The sequence below is a fragment of the Pan paniscus genome, chromosome 8 (genome assembly GCF_029289425.2).
Source record: "Pan paniscus chromosome 8, NHGRI_mPanPan1-v2.0_pri, whole genome shotgun sequence".
In the NCBI taxonomy this organism is placed as follows: Eukaryota; Metazoa; Chordata; class Mammalia; order Primates; family Hominidae; genus Pan; species Pan paniscus.
In genome coordinates this window covers 26,539,419-26,552,111 of record NC_073257.2, presented here as the reverse complement: position 1 = coordinate 26,552,111, position 12,693 = coordinate 26,539,419, and the positions used below count along the sequence as shown (strand labels likewise).

General features: G+C 43.1%; 1 protein-coding gene across 9 annotated transcripts in view; it reads left to right on the top strand.

Annotated features, from left to right (window-relative positions):
* Positions 1-12,693, top strand: part of FRMD4A (FERM domain containing 4A) — a 688,283-nt gene that overhangs the window by 301,258 nt on the left and 374,332 nt on the right. For 6 of the 9 annotated variants that reach the window (XM_055092430.2, XM_055092432.2, XM_034930004.3 and 3 more), the window contains exon 2: positions 7,734-7,927. The exons of the other annotated variants lie outside the window; for them this stretch is intronic. Coding sequence is in view for 1 of the 6 variants with exons in the window: in XM_034930004.3 (XP_034785895.2) it covers positions 7,862-7,927 (66 nt within the window). In the remaining 5 variants the exon portion in view is untranslated. The remainder of the gene's footprint in view (positions 1-7,733; positions 7,928-12,693) is intronic. 9 annotated transcript variants of the gene reach the window in all.

Below are 12,693 nucleotides of genomic sequence, written 5' to 3'. Positions count from 1 at the left end.
ATTATCTGCAAACATTTACATATTGTAATATATGTTATTTGCTGACAGATTACTTTCCTACTATCTTTTGTTTACATAACAGAGAATTGTGCTAATTTTTTTAAATAATATGTGTAAGCAGGTTGCACAATCCATGAATTTTATTTGAGGACAGTAAGGGAGTATTTTTAAATACTTGTTAGAGCCAGCAGTGGTAGATTGCCTGAAGTCCCAGCTACTCAAGAGGCTGAGGCCTGAGGATTGCTTGAGTCTGGGAGTTCAGGGTCAGCCTGGGCAACATAGCAAGACCCCATCTCAAAAAATTAAAAACTTAGAATATTTCTTAGAACCAAGGCCGCTGACTCTAAAGGGATTAAACGTCATTGATCATTCTAAGGCCCATGGGAAAGGCAATGGGGGAAGAAAAGAAAAATCTAAGTCAGAGTTGGGTGAAATGGATGGTGGTTCTTCCTCAAGATTGTTTTACAACCAGCAGACTTCCTGGATTTGGCAATGACATTAATGAGCAAAATGCCCCACTCAAAGTTGTCCAAAGTGCAGAACATGCAATGGTATAGTCGTCACATAGCTCCAGCTCCTATTCCACAGCTTCTCGTTTCAGACCAGCTCTAAAAGCTTCGCCTAGAGCTCATGTCTTGGTTCTCTAAACAACTCCGGAAGGCATGGAAATCTTTAAATCCTGTGTGTCTGTTACAGATGGGAAAGAGCCATTAAAAAACATCTGTAAGGCTGGGTGTGCCTATAATCCCAGCACTTCGGGAGGCTGAGGCAGGTGGATCACCTGAGGCCAGGAGTTCAAGACCAGCCTGACCAACATGGTGAAACTCCATCTCTACTAAAAATACAAAAATTAGCCAGGCATGGTGGTTGGCACCTGTAATCTTAGCTACTCAGTAGGCTAAGGCAGGAGAATCACTTGAACCCGGGAGGCGGAGGTTACGGTGAGCCAAGATCGTGCCATTGCACTCCAGCCTAGGCAACAAGAGTGAAACACCATCACAAAAAAAAAAAAAAAAAAAAAAAAAGCCTATAAAAGATTCAGGAGGATGCAGTAAGGATTAGTGTCTCCAGAGTGTGTATTTGAACCCGGGAAAACAAGTGCCTTAGAAAGTCCACGTGGTGAAGCCTAGGCGATCATTCCTGGCACATTCCAATTGTACACTTCTGGTGGTGACCTCAGAATCCCTGCAAGCCTCTTTGACTCCAAGTGGTACAGTAAGTGACAGATGGCAAGACTGAGAAAAGATGAGTTATTATGTTTCACCCCATCGTAAGTTCAGGGTACTGCTGGGTGTGCCTGACACTCATTTCCCTGCTTCTGAGTTTTGAAAGTCTTGAAATTCATCCTTGTGACTGGTCAGGGGTTGTGGGGTACATGAGCCAGGGACTGCAGTGGGGCTGGGGATGGATGCAGAGGAATAGAGGCTTTGTACTCATTGCAGAGGCTGTCAAAATGGAAAATGCATCCTGAGTGGGAAAGACAAGGTTGGTTGTGTAAGCCGTCTACACAAACATGGAAGAATAAGGGCAGATGCTAAGAGTGTAGTCTTCTGAGAACCACTGCCTGATCCCAGGCCAGTGCCAGGCTGCCAGGGGCCCTATAGAAGCAAACCTTTAAATTAACATGTCTGTTCTCCAAGAGATAGCTGGAGCAGACAGGCCAGCCTTTAACTAGACCCAGACAGGCAGCTTGCTGTCTATATGGCCATCAAAAGGGCTTGTTTTACTTAAACAAACAATCTTTAAAATCCTCTCTCTTTGTAGTTTGAAGGTAAGGCAGAAGCTTGATAGACAAGTATGTCATTAGGACATTAATATCAGTTGCTCTTACACATATCATTGAGAGTTTTCTTTTCCATCTTTATGGAGATATCACAGACAAAAATTGTATGTATTTAAGGTGTATGATGTAATGTTCCTATGCAGGTATATATTGTGAAATAATCACCAGGATCAAGCTAATTAATGTATCTATCACCTCATATAGTTACCATTTTCTTTTTTGCTTTCTTTTTCTAAAAAACATTTTATGAGAACACTTAAGATCTATCCTCTCAGCAAATTTCAAGTAGACAGTACAGCGTTGTTAACTCAGTCACATTGCTGGGCATTGGGTCCCCAGAACTTATTCCTCCTGCATAACTGAAACTTTGTACCCCTTGACCAGCATCTCCCCATTTCCCCCTCCTCCAGCTCCTGGAAACCACATTCTTCCCTGTTCCTCTGTGAGTGTGGCTATTTTAGCCTTCTACCTAGAAGTGAGATGATGCAGTATATGTGTCTTTCTGTGTCTGACATTTTTCACTTAGCGTAATATCCTCCAGGTTTGGGAAAAAGACAATCTCTTCAATAAATGGTGTTGTAAAAACTGGATATCCACATGCAGAATAATGAAATTGGACCTTTATTTTATACCATATACAAAAATCAACTCAAAAACGATTAAAAACAAACACGTAGTTTTTTTTTTTTCATATAAACTGAATCTGTGGGACTTATTGGGTGGTCAAAATAAAAGCCAGTGGTTTTGCTCTTTAAAAGTATCTCAGTACTTATTTAATAATTGGATTAAACTTCTACTTAGGTTTACCGACCCAGGCATGAAAATAGGTAACCAATGTGTCTTACTGACTGATTCTGATCCACTGTGTGGTGGTCTGATCACCTGCCCAAACCTGATCTTCAAATATGTGATCTTGCTGAATAGAAAACCACTGCTCTAGGTTGGACAGGAATATGGTTCAAGAAACACATTTTGTATATGCAATTGCCTACTGCTTTGGGCTTACACGTGGTTGTCCTTAATAGAGATTGGTTGATATGAACTGAATTAATCTAGTTGAGGCAAGAACCTCACTTTAGCGGAGCACTCATGCGTTTGAAGCAGATGATTCATTTTCAGGGCTGCAGAAATCTATAATACTCTCTCTAGAAGAACGATCTGCCCACCGTTTCCCTGGGGAGAAGGACTAAGGAGAGACCAGCTTCATGCCTGTACAGAGAATTCAGCCAATTCCCACCCCACCACCGAGACTTCTATTTTATTTGAATCTTATCACTAAAACATTAAGCCCGCTGGAGATGTTTCATAGAAATGGGAGAAAGAGATGATCATCTGAGGTTCAAACAGAAAGAAATTTAACGGTTCTAAATTTAAAAACATACCCACAAGTGTTGTTATTTAAATGCACAGAACAAATTCTGGTGTTTGCCTACCATAGAGAGTGTGTCACTGATTAATTGTTCTCAACCAGCCAGCCCCAGCAGGGTGGTTCATGTCAGATCATTCTTAGGTGGCCACCAAGCTTTGATCAATGGTTAAAGTGGATTTTTTTCCAACAGAGATTTACACCATCAATGGGATGTCTATAAATAGTAGCAGGATCCTGTGCTGTCAGCATTGAGACCTTGGCTGTCAACTCTTCAAACCCAATGATCCCTGGGCTCAACCCTAGGATCCATCACTGCCCTGATGTCCCTGCCACTTAGTGCTGCCAATCCCAACCTCAGGAGGTGTACTACATACCTCCCTCATTCTCACTCATTGCCCTTCCCACAGGGTGGGAGTATGAGTATCGATACAAGCATGCAATGTGTCATAATCGCACTGTGGAAAATGGGGGTATCCTTCCCCTCAAGCATTTATCCTTTGAAAAGCAAGTTTTCTTAGTCCCTTTCCTTATGAATTAAATTTGGACAAAATGTTTTTAATATCTGGATTTTCATAAGAGATATGTTTATTTCATCAACCTTCTTCCTGGGGTGGACAAGGGATCAGAGCATGGAGAACAGTTAATGTTTCTTAGGTAGGGCAACAGCCTCTTCTCCCCCTTTGTCAGTGACTCTCCCTCATCCCCAAGTCCCAGAGTGAGTCCCCTGATAAGGAGTTACACTCCACATTCATATTTCCCAAGAAAAAATAATGTAAGATTACATCAATCACATCAGGCCTCCTCTTTTCTAGTCTGTAAGGTCTTGAAGAAGAAACAATATCTTAATCATCTTTGTAGGCACCAGCACCTATGCCAGTATATACCCCAGTTAGTAAATAAACATTTGTCCAAAGGGTGCATTAATGAATGAACAAATGAATGTTCACATTTGATATAAGTATTAATAATATGTCCCCATAATTATCAAAAAAATATATAACAGGTAGTTAGAATATAGTTACTAAGAAAACATCCACAATCGATCGGCCCAAGCCAGCCTTCACCATGTTCTCATATACCGATAAGCACTGACACCCGTGAACTCGCTTGTATGAATGTATCTTCAAGTTTCTCTGTCTTAACACTGGTGTGGTTCTACTTCCTCCCTGGTACCCAATTACTCCAAGTGGCTCATATCATTCACTAAAATCCGAATTCATGATTAATGTCTCTTCGGGGTGACATCCGCATACACTAATTTCCTGTGCATTCTTCAGGCTAACTCCCTTCTGGTCAATTTCTCTCCTTTGGAAACTATTAAAGTGACTTTTGTTGGAAGAGCAGGATGTTCTGACTACATTCTTCTAGAGCCCCAGTGCTAGAGTAAGAACCACACACTCTGCCCAAATCATGTACAATTTCTTATCCCTGAAGTTTGCTATTTACATTCTAAGAGAAGCCAATGCACTGACGGCTTGATTTTTGTTTTGTTTTTGTTTTTGTTTTTGTTTGAGACAGAGTTTAGCTCTTGTTGTTCAGGCTGGAGTGCAATGGCGCCATCTCGGCTCACTGCAATCTCTGTCTCCCAGGTTCAAGCGATTCTCCTGTCTCAGCCTCCCGAGTAGCTGGGATTACAGGCACATGCCACCATGCCCAGCTAATTTTTGTATTTTTACTAGAGACAGGGTTTCATCATATTGGTCAGGCTGTCCACCCACCTCGGCCTCCCAAAGTGCTGGGATTATAGGCGTGAGCCACCATGCCCGGCCTCATTGACAGTTTTTAAAGCCCCCCAAAAAATTGTCTTAGGAAATAGTCACATAAAGTCATGGTTGAGACTGGGAGACTCAACTCTCTCTTGGCAACTGCTTTAAATGGAAACCATAGCTCTTCTCCAAGGTCTGATCCCTTGTCCATTCCAGGAAGAGGGTTGATGAAACAAACAAGTTGTATATCTCTTATGAAATTCCAGCTATTAAAAACATTTTGTCCAAATTTAATTCATAAGGAAAGGGGCTAAGAGGACTTGGTTTTCAAAGGATAAATGCTTGAGGGGATGGAGACCCCCATTTTCCATGATGTGATTATGATGCATTGCATGCCTGGATCAGAATATCTCATGTAACCCATAAATATATACACCTACTATGTACCCACAAACAATAAAAATAAATTTTTTTTAAAAAAGAAAGAAAATTTGATGTTGAACACTCCTCTGAGATCCCTGGAAAACTAGAACAATGTTGCACATATGCAGATACACACCCTCCCCCTAGTCTCCTTATGATAGGGCCCCTCATGGGCATCAGGTTGTCTTGCTTGGTGAGAGAAGGCATTTGGCTTTTTGAGGACCTTCAGGGCAGCTATAGTTTTAACAAAAGATGGCAACTATGTGGCAAGAAGTCCTCTTGTGTTGAGACTTTCTTGCTGATGTGATGCAGCTGGTTATTGAATCAATTTCAGACATGGCAAAACCATGAGCCCCTAGGAAGGTCTGTAGCTCAGTTAGCCCATCAGGGAAATAGATTTTCTGTGCATTCTTGGCTATTGAAGACATTCATCACAGCACTGCCCGCCCCTTCCTAGTGCCGTTCCTAACAAGAGACACCTGCTGCGGGACCCGCTCTAATTCTTCCATTAGAGGCCTGAAAACAAAATAGAAACCATAACTCGAAGAACATGCATGTACAATTTAGGACCCACTGTCAAGCTAAACTCGTCTGACAGACTCCAAATCTGCTTTTGAAATAATACAGTGCTTTTTGTCCATTTCTTTATCTTTGCCCTTAATTTTATGGTAGCTTTGTTTAGGTGTGAAATATTGAATTAAGTCTGTGTCTATCTCCTTTGGGAAAAGAAAATTCACAGAGAGATACTAAAATGGAGAGTTTTAACTGTTCATACCCGAGAGAGCTCTGACATGCAGGGAGGGGAGTTTTACTGTAAAGCAGAAATCTTATATTTATATTTCCCTCTCGATCTCATGAGGGCCACCTTCTTTGACATCAATGTTGGCTGTTAAGTGGTCACACTCTGTTTGGAATCAGGAGACCAGAGTTTAACAGAAAGTGTTTAGGGAACTAAGAGGACAGAACTGGGCACTGGCTTGCTAGACGAAGGCTGATTTTGTTACTACAGTCACAGCAAGGATGGCCATTAGCGTCTTGACAGCCACGTGTCCCTGAGAGATTTTCTCAGGCCTGAAAAACTGTCCAAAGCAGTATCTTTCTTAGGATACATGATTTCAGCCTTAAAAAGGGAAGAGAGTCCGACACAGGCTACCCCGTGGGTGAACCTTGAGGACATTACACTAAGTGAAATAAGCCAGTCACCAAAGGACAAACACTATATGATCTCACTTATACGAGGTCCCTAGAGTGGTCAAATTGATAGAGACACTAAGTAGAATGGTGATGGCCAGGCAGCTGTGGGAGGGGAGAAATGGAGTTATTGTTTAATGGTTACAGTGTTTCCGTTTTGCAAAATGAGAAGAGTTCTGGAGATGGATGGTGGTGTGATAGTGACTATCCTTCAGGCCCCAAAATTTTTCTTAGACAATAATCATGTGATGTCATTGTTGAGACTAGCAGACTGCCTTAAATAAGAAACACTAGCTGTTATCCACAGTCTGATCCCTTGTCCATCCCAGGAAGAGAATTGATGAAATAAACAAGTCTATCTTGTTTATTCCAGTACAAACTGAACCAAGTACAAGGTGAATGTACTTAACACTACGGAACAGTACACTTAAAAATAGTTAAGATGGCAAATTTTATGTGAGGTATATTTTACCACAATTTCCAAACATTTTTAAGTTAAAAAAAAAAAAGCAAACTTTGGAAGCAGAAAAGGAGAAACTGCATTTGCAAGATTTCGTGGATATTCTGTAACTGGCAGAAGCTTGAGGAATTGACACGAGATATTAATTTTTTTCCTTGATGTTTATCTACTCTGGCAGCAGAGGGGGTGCGGAGGATGGAGAAGAAAGACAGTCTGAGGGATCTAATAATATTCTGAGGAAAAATTTAGTACCCCCACAACTTTCGTTTCCTTGTTTTTCACAAGACTATGTGCTTTTCAGTCATCGTGTACAAAACAAGGTCTGATACGTTCTCTACAAAGAACTATTGATGGTGTGTCTGTGTGAATTGCCCTAGCATTGGTCACAGCCAACTTCTGTGGGACCTACTGCCCCCGTTCGACAATACACTCCAGTGTGTTTAGCCATTTATGAAAGGTCAGAAATCAACTGAGAAATGGGCTAGAGTCAAAAACATGTGGCCCTATAAATATCAGAGTCAGACGGTCTATTCCATTTTCCCCACTCTTGCTTTCACCCCATCTCACTTCTCTCTTTCACTCACTGGTGAGGTTCTCTGCGCTTGGCCAGCACCTCGGACTGTGAAGTTACACAGGGAAGGCAGTGGCTGCAGTCTTCATCTGGTGGCCTCGCTTTATGCCCATTCTGATCCCATAGCACCATTATTAGAGTTTGGTGTTTGTTTTTTCAAAATATCCTTGTACAGTTTCTGGCTACACAGCTCGAGCAGTCCAGCCTGCGATGTTCTGCTTTCTTTTAAGGGTTTCTACTTCCCATTAGTGGCAACCCTGCCTTGTGATCAAATTTGACGCCGACGGTGTTTCCTGAGCTGGGGAGTTTGCAGATCTGATCTGTCAGCGGGGACTGAGAGCAAATCGGGACATTCATCATGACTTTGGCTGCCAAGCTGGAAGACTTTGAGCTGACACTGGAGCACCTGCTCATGGATGTGTTTGTAAGTAAAGGCTTTTCCTATTCCAGGTGCAAGAGAGTCTCCCCTGCCACTCCGAAAGTCCTTGGGACCCTGTCCCCATTACGGAATCTCATTCTGATCTGCAACTGTGCAGTTCCCAAGTCCACATGATTTATTCTTACTCATGTGCGGTCGGGGGAGAAAACCGTAAAGTTCCTCAGTGCCTGAGTGGCACAGAATAGTCCATGCAGGTTAAATAGTAGAGATGTGGGTTTAGAATCAAGTCACTTGCAGAAATCTGAATGAATAGGGTGAAGAAATAGAAACCATTTGCCAGAAGAGATCAAAGCAGCTTCAATAGCTATTCCCTGAATGAACCACATTTGTTTGTTTATGAAGTGACCATCCCAGAAAAAAAAAGGGGAGGGTGCTCAAAATGCTAATTTTTTTTTTTTAGAGGATGCTGAATCTAGGATAGAGGCGTGAACTTCACTGTCCCCAGAATTCCAGTGTCTGGGTCCCTGCTACTTGGAGAGGCATTCAGTTACCAAGAGTTCCTCAGGAAGTGATTTTGTGGCCTGAGGCTGTTTGAGAGATTCTCTACTAAAGAAAAGAGCAGCTGACAAGGACACTTCTATTCCTGTGATGATTTTAGCGATGCAGGCTTTGAAAACTGCAGGGCACGCACTGCAACCTTCACATCACTTCTATCTTAAACCAACCACACTCTTTCTTCCAGTACTTTTCTCAGGGTTTTCTGTTGGCCACGGGTCTGTTCGTTCTGTGTTGTTCATAGGGGTTTAGGGAACTGCAAGACTGTGAAATACACAGGTGGTAAGGCAGCTGAAAGGTCTTCTCGATCCAAGAACAACACTGCGCTGCCCCCGGGAAGGCGGCTGTGAGCTGTTACCTTTCCAGGACCCGCCAGTCTGCGTCTCGCAGCTGGAGAAGGCTATGGAAGGTTGGCGCTTTCTTTATAGTACATCACTGAGTCCTTTTCAGGAACCTTTCAGGGAATGGTGTGTTTTGGCAGACGTGAGAGTCTGAGGCTTTTTTTTTTCTTTATTAATTTAAAATTTGTCTTCAAATTGAGGCAACATTGTGCTGGCAGAATTCCCAGAGGGAATCACCCTTCCCAGGGCTGGGTGTGGGGCTCTGGGCGACTCGCATTCATTCTGACCTTCGTGTTGGAAGTTATGCCTGGAGGAGGAATGTGTCCAGAAGGGAGAGCGTCCTTCTGGGTTTCCAGGGATGGGAGATTCATGGCCAGGGTCATGACTTTATGAGGAGTATGAGTAGAAACTGAACTGCAGACAGGGAGCTTTCTTGGACCACTTCCTCTGCCTGGCTGCCACTGCCTGGGATGGTGGGGATGGTGGCTGGTGGCTGTGGAGTCACTCCTGGGGGTGATCTGTGGCATGCCAAAGGGTCGGTGTGAGTTTGGTCATATTGGAGGAAACGAATTAATCAGGGAACTGTTTTATTTCAATACCACAAAGTCATTAATACATTTCCCATTCTCTCCTTAACTTCCCCTACCCGCAGGCTCCTCTCCTAACACTTCTACCACCTTCGTCTCCTTTCCCAGCTCCAAGATGCACTGCGCCTTGAAAGAGAATGGGGTCAGACACTCCATCCTTTTCTCTAAATACAACCCATCTTTTCATAGCCCCAGTGTGCATCGTTGACTTATCACTTGAACTCACCTTCTCATCCTCCCACAGCCAGCACTTCTCCAGTTCTTCCACCCATTATCATCTCTAGCCCAACCTCCCCACACTCAATTTTTACCCCTTATTTACATAGCATTTGCCTGCCCTCTGTAGCAACATTTTTGTGCCCCTGCTTCTCCCTTGAGAAGCATTTAAATCACATTTAGCATTATGCAATGTTTATATTAAATCATGTGATTCCAACAAATTCAGGCAGCTAGACAAAGGTTTGGGCCAGATCACACAAGGTTTTGGAGGTCAAGTTCTCTTTTAAGCCTATCTCCTATAATTTCCCATTGTGAGTTCCCCACTCCAAACTGGTCAACATTAGTCTCTGCAAGACGGCGAGCCTCTTCTCATTACTATGTCTTTGTGCTTGTAATTCTGCTTCCTCTTGACCTGTCTGAAGTTCATACATCCTTCAAGCCTCAATGAAATTCTCTCCCCTCGCGAAGCTTAGACACCTGGATTTCTGTCGCACTTCCTCTCTGTACCACTCATTATTTGTTGACCTCACTTAGTTAATTCTCTCATTCTGTGTCTCTGTCTTGCCTCCTCCTCAAGGTGATCCTGAGATCCAAAAGGCAAGGACACCTTTGTAACCTCCGTGGCACCTAGAATATTGTATACAAGGACCTCAATAGATACATATCAATCGCTTGAGTTTTAACTAGTATATTTTTATTGTTATTATAAAATTTAACTTTTGGTGGGAGCAATAAAATGCAAAAAAAAAACCAGAAATCTCATGATTGCATGCATTTCTTACCAGGTTGTAATCTGGTGTCTGACACAGTCATTTCAGATGCCATTCTGGTGATATACTGAAGAAATCACTGGATGCAAAAAGAATAGGGACTCTTTTTTGTTTGTAATTTGTTATTGTAAGATATCGGTGAGGTGCACAAAAGCCCATAAAACATGTATGGATAGTCTAAAGGATTATTTACAACATGAACACCCTGTGTAACCACCACCCAGATTAAAAATGAAATATTGTGAGTGAGGACTCCAGGAGTCTCTGAGTATTCCCTCTAGATTAAAATTCTCTCCCTCCCCCAGAGGGAAACAGAACCCTCCCCCAGCTTTTATTTATTTATTTTTATTTTATTGTATTTATGTATTTATTTGAGTCAGGGTCTCCCTCTATCCCCCAGGCTGGAGTGTGGTGACATGATCTTGGCTCACTGCAGCCTCGACCTCCTGGGCTCAAACAATCCTCCCACCTCAGCCTCCCAAGTAGGTGGGACTACAGGTATAAGCCACCATGCCCAGCTGTTTTTTTAATTATTATTATTTTTATTTTTGTGGAGATGAGGTCTTGTTATATTGCCCAGGCTTGTCTTGAATGTCTGGGTTCAAGCAATCATTTTGCTTCAGCCCCAAAAGTGCTAGGATTATTACAGGTGTGAGCCACCATGTCTAGACCCCCCAGCTTTTATATAAGGATTTTTTTTATTTTCTGTATAGCTTCCCCACCTATATACACATCCCCAAAGAAAATTGAGAGGGAGCTTTAAAGTCTCGTGGGCTCAAATCTCAATCCCAGCTTGGTACCACTTCCTAGATGTGAGATTGTTGGCAAGCATTTCGTCTTTGTGAGCTTCAGTTTCCTTATCAATAAAGTGCAGCTAATGCTACCCAGCTTACAGGATCATGGTGAAAATTCAGAAGAGGTGACATAGAGCAAGTGTCCAGGGGTGTGTCTGATGCCAAGGAGGCACATGGTAGGTCAGTTCTCTTCATCCCTTGCCTTGCCCCTAGAAAAGGCGTCTGTTTTAAGTCGCTTGCTGCAATCCATCATTCCCCTTTCCTCCACCTCTACAGCTCTCTCCCACTATTTCTCCCTAACCTTTCCCCCTTGAATGATCGGGAATTTGGGTTCTTTCTAAGCACAGCCTTCACTCCCTGCCTGAACCACAGCAACCTGTGGCTGTTTCTCCTGCTACCAAAATTGCAGGAGCCCTGTGCTCCCGCTGGCTTCCCTAGCATGGCCTCTAAGCAAAACAAACAAACAAAAAAATTGGGGCTGCCTTTTTTCCAGTCACCTTCCAGAGGAGTCAGGGAGATTGCCTGATGCCCCATGGGGTTTGAGAGGCTAAAAAACCTAAATAAGAACAAAAGAGGACTTGACATCTATAGGCCAGTGTGTCCTCTCCCAGTCTTGCTGGGGACTGTAGCCTTTCTCATATGAGTGGGGTGGTCTAGAAAGAATATTTGCATCAGAAGCCCATTAGCCTTGGGTTTCCTCTACAGCTGATGGCATGCTCATTAGGATGTCATCCCACTATCTCAAGAACAGCTGTTTCCATATTGACGCTTCTTTTCTGGGATTACAAAGGGCCACTGGGGGGCTTTGGGGGAATGCAAGGCTTCTGCAAGATGAGATAAAAGGGACAGATCAGACTGGTGTTTCATAATTAGTTGTCATCACTCTGGGGCGTCTCTAGCTGCTGCTATGCTGCTGGGTTCATGAGAGGAAGCAGCACACATGTTCGTGTGCACAAGCTCGCACCTGCAAATGTACATGCAGGATCCTGCAGCAATGCCAAGAGCACAAGACGGGAGATCAGTCCAAGCACACCAATGGCTCTTCAGGACAAGCTCCAGAAGTGTTGGCAGTGCCCTCAGTGACGTCTTTGTCCGGTTTCGTTTTGTCTGTCTGCATCTCGTTTCAGAAGATTGAAAATGCTTCTCTCCGAGGCATACCTTGGAGGCTATGCATTCAGCAGCCATTCCAACAGCAGGTCCATAGATGAGGAGCCCCACAACGCACCCCAAAGGAAAAAAAGAAACAGAGGAAATCAAGCAGGTTTCCTGAAATATTTCTCATTGGATTAAATAACCCAGTATCAGACTCAAACCTGTCCTTTCAGAAAGAGGCCTGTGGTTCTAGGTCACCCTCCACAGTCCTACTTCTGCTACTGACATTGCATGGGCACGTTCTCAAAGGCATCAGCCCCATCACTGTCCGTCCTGATCTGGCTCAAATCCCCTGTAACATTGATCCTTCTGTTTATAATTTAATTTTTATTTTTATCAAAATAATATGTGTACCTGGCAATATTCATAACATTTGAAAGTTGAAGAGTGCTA